Here is a 1,690-nt window from a genome sequence, read left to right on the forward strand (position 1 = left end):
AACCGAATTTGTGCAACTGAAACAACATGCAATAGTCAAATATTTCAGATGGACAACCAACTCAGCAAAGAACAATTGACTTCAAAATCACCTATTTATTAACATTTGACATATTGTTAAACCACGTCATCAAAGAACCAGCACAGCAGGAACCCAAAGAACCAAAGGAGGAATTGCAAGATATGGCAAAGTGCTTGAATGAAACCATAATGTTGTCATGGAGGTTGGAAAGAACAAAAACTTGATCTCCTACACAGAGATTGGAACAAAAATGGTGTCTTCTTAGATGCAGACCCAAATTATGAAGCACACCAAGAAGGATGAAACTAGAAGTAAAACAAAAATACTTCATTCATTGAATCCCATATTTCTTACAACAGCTCTATACATATTCACATTCAATAAACTCACTAAGATTCACCTTCTCACTAAATCTCCTTCCATTTTCATGTGTCACTGAAATTCATTTTCATATTAATGCTAACATCATGAGCAAATCACTAAGCCAAATCAAGAAAAAAAAAACAAAGACACGTATCAAACAACATTTACAAATCAAATCAACATAGAGAACACCAACCAAACCAAGAATGAATCAACGAATCAATTAGACGTCCTAGTTCTCATCACAATCCTTGTCATTCTCAATCCAATCAAACTAACATTCGCCGCGCCAACAAATCTCGAACGCCTAAACAAACCCACAATCTCCCTGACCTCCTCATCCCCACACTCCTCCACAGCCACCACGCACACCCCATTATCCCTCACCGTCCTCTCCATCTCGGAAACAAACCTCGCCGGAAACAAAGCCTCCTCCAAATGCCCAGAGTACACCAGATCAAACACGCCATCGAAGAACGGCAAATCATGCGGATCGGCCCGGCTCACCAGAGGCAGCGAGTCAACCAACTCAACGCCCGTGACATCCGAAACGCCGAGCTGGGACAGTGCCATGACCTCGTGGCCGGCCCCGGCGGAGACGCAGAGGACTTTGGAGTGGTTGTGAAGAAGACCCAGATGGCGGATCGAGGAGAAGAAGCGGGAGAAGGAAGATAATTGGGATTTCCAGGCCTTGGAGGACCATAGGCGACGGTTCTTCTTGTCGATGGAGAGGAGCTCGCGTGGCGAGTACTCGCAGGAGGACTTGGGGAATTTGAGGTGGGGTTTGGGAGGAGAGTCTTGGGGTACGCAGGTTTGTGGGGTTTGAAGGAAGAGGAGGAGGAGGGTGAGGCTGGCTATGGTGACTGAGACAAAGGAGAGCCTCCGGAGGAAGATTTCGATGTGCCTCTCCATTTTCACCGGGGGAGACCGGATGCTTTGGTTCATTGTTAGCAAGGCAAAAGAGATAGCTTGCATAAAGCTTAAAGCTTTGCTTGGTTATTGTGGTTTAAAATCATCAAGTGTTTTTACCCAATTTTTAAAATTTTCATGTGCCCCCAACTTTTTTCTTTTTTTTTTTTAATTAATTAATTTTTATTTTTTATAAATATGTAAGAAACACCATTTTTTTTTGCACTTTTAATAAAATCTCATTCATCTTATTTTATAAATATTTTAGTATTTTAATAAATTACATATTTTTCTTACCATGTTGTTATATATATATATATATATATATATATATATAGGAGTGACAATTTATATTTGCACGTTCAGAACATGTTGAAACATTAGTATAAAACTATTT

At 40.5% G+C, this 1,690-nt stretch overlaps 1 protein-coding gene across 1 annotated transcript; it reads right to left on the reverse strand.

The window, feature by feature from the left end:
• Nucleotides 1-333: 333 nt before the first annotated feature.
• On the reverse strand, nt 334-1,371 carry LOC132180988 (uncharacterized). The gene has a single exon (XM_059594014.2). It carries the CDS (start codon nt 1,357-1,359, stop codon nt 604-606), a length of 756 nt encoding a protein of 251 aa, XP_059449997.2. The 5' UTR covers nt 1,360-1,371; the 3' UTR covers nt 334-603.
• Between the last annotated feature and the right edge of the window lie 319 nt (nt 1,372-1,690).

This window comes from Corylus avellana, chromosome 5, assembly GCF_965113065.1.
Source record: "Corylus avellana chromosome 5, dhCorAvel1.hap1.2, whole genome shotgun sequence".
Lineage (NCBI taxonomy): Eukaryota > Viridiplantae > Streptophyta > Magnoliopsida > Fagales > Betulaceae > Corylus > Corylus avellana.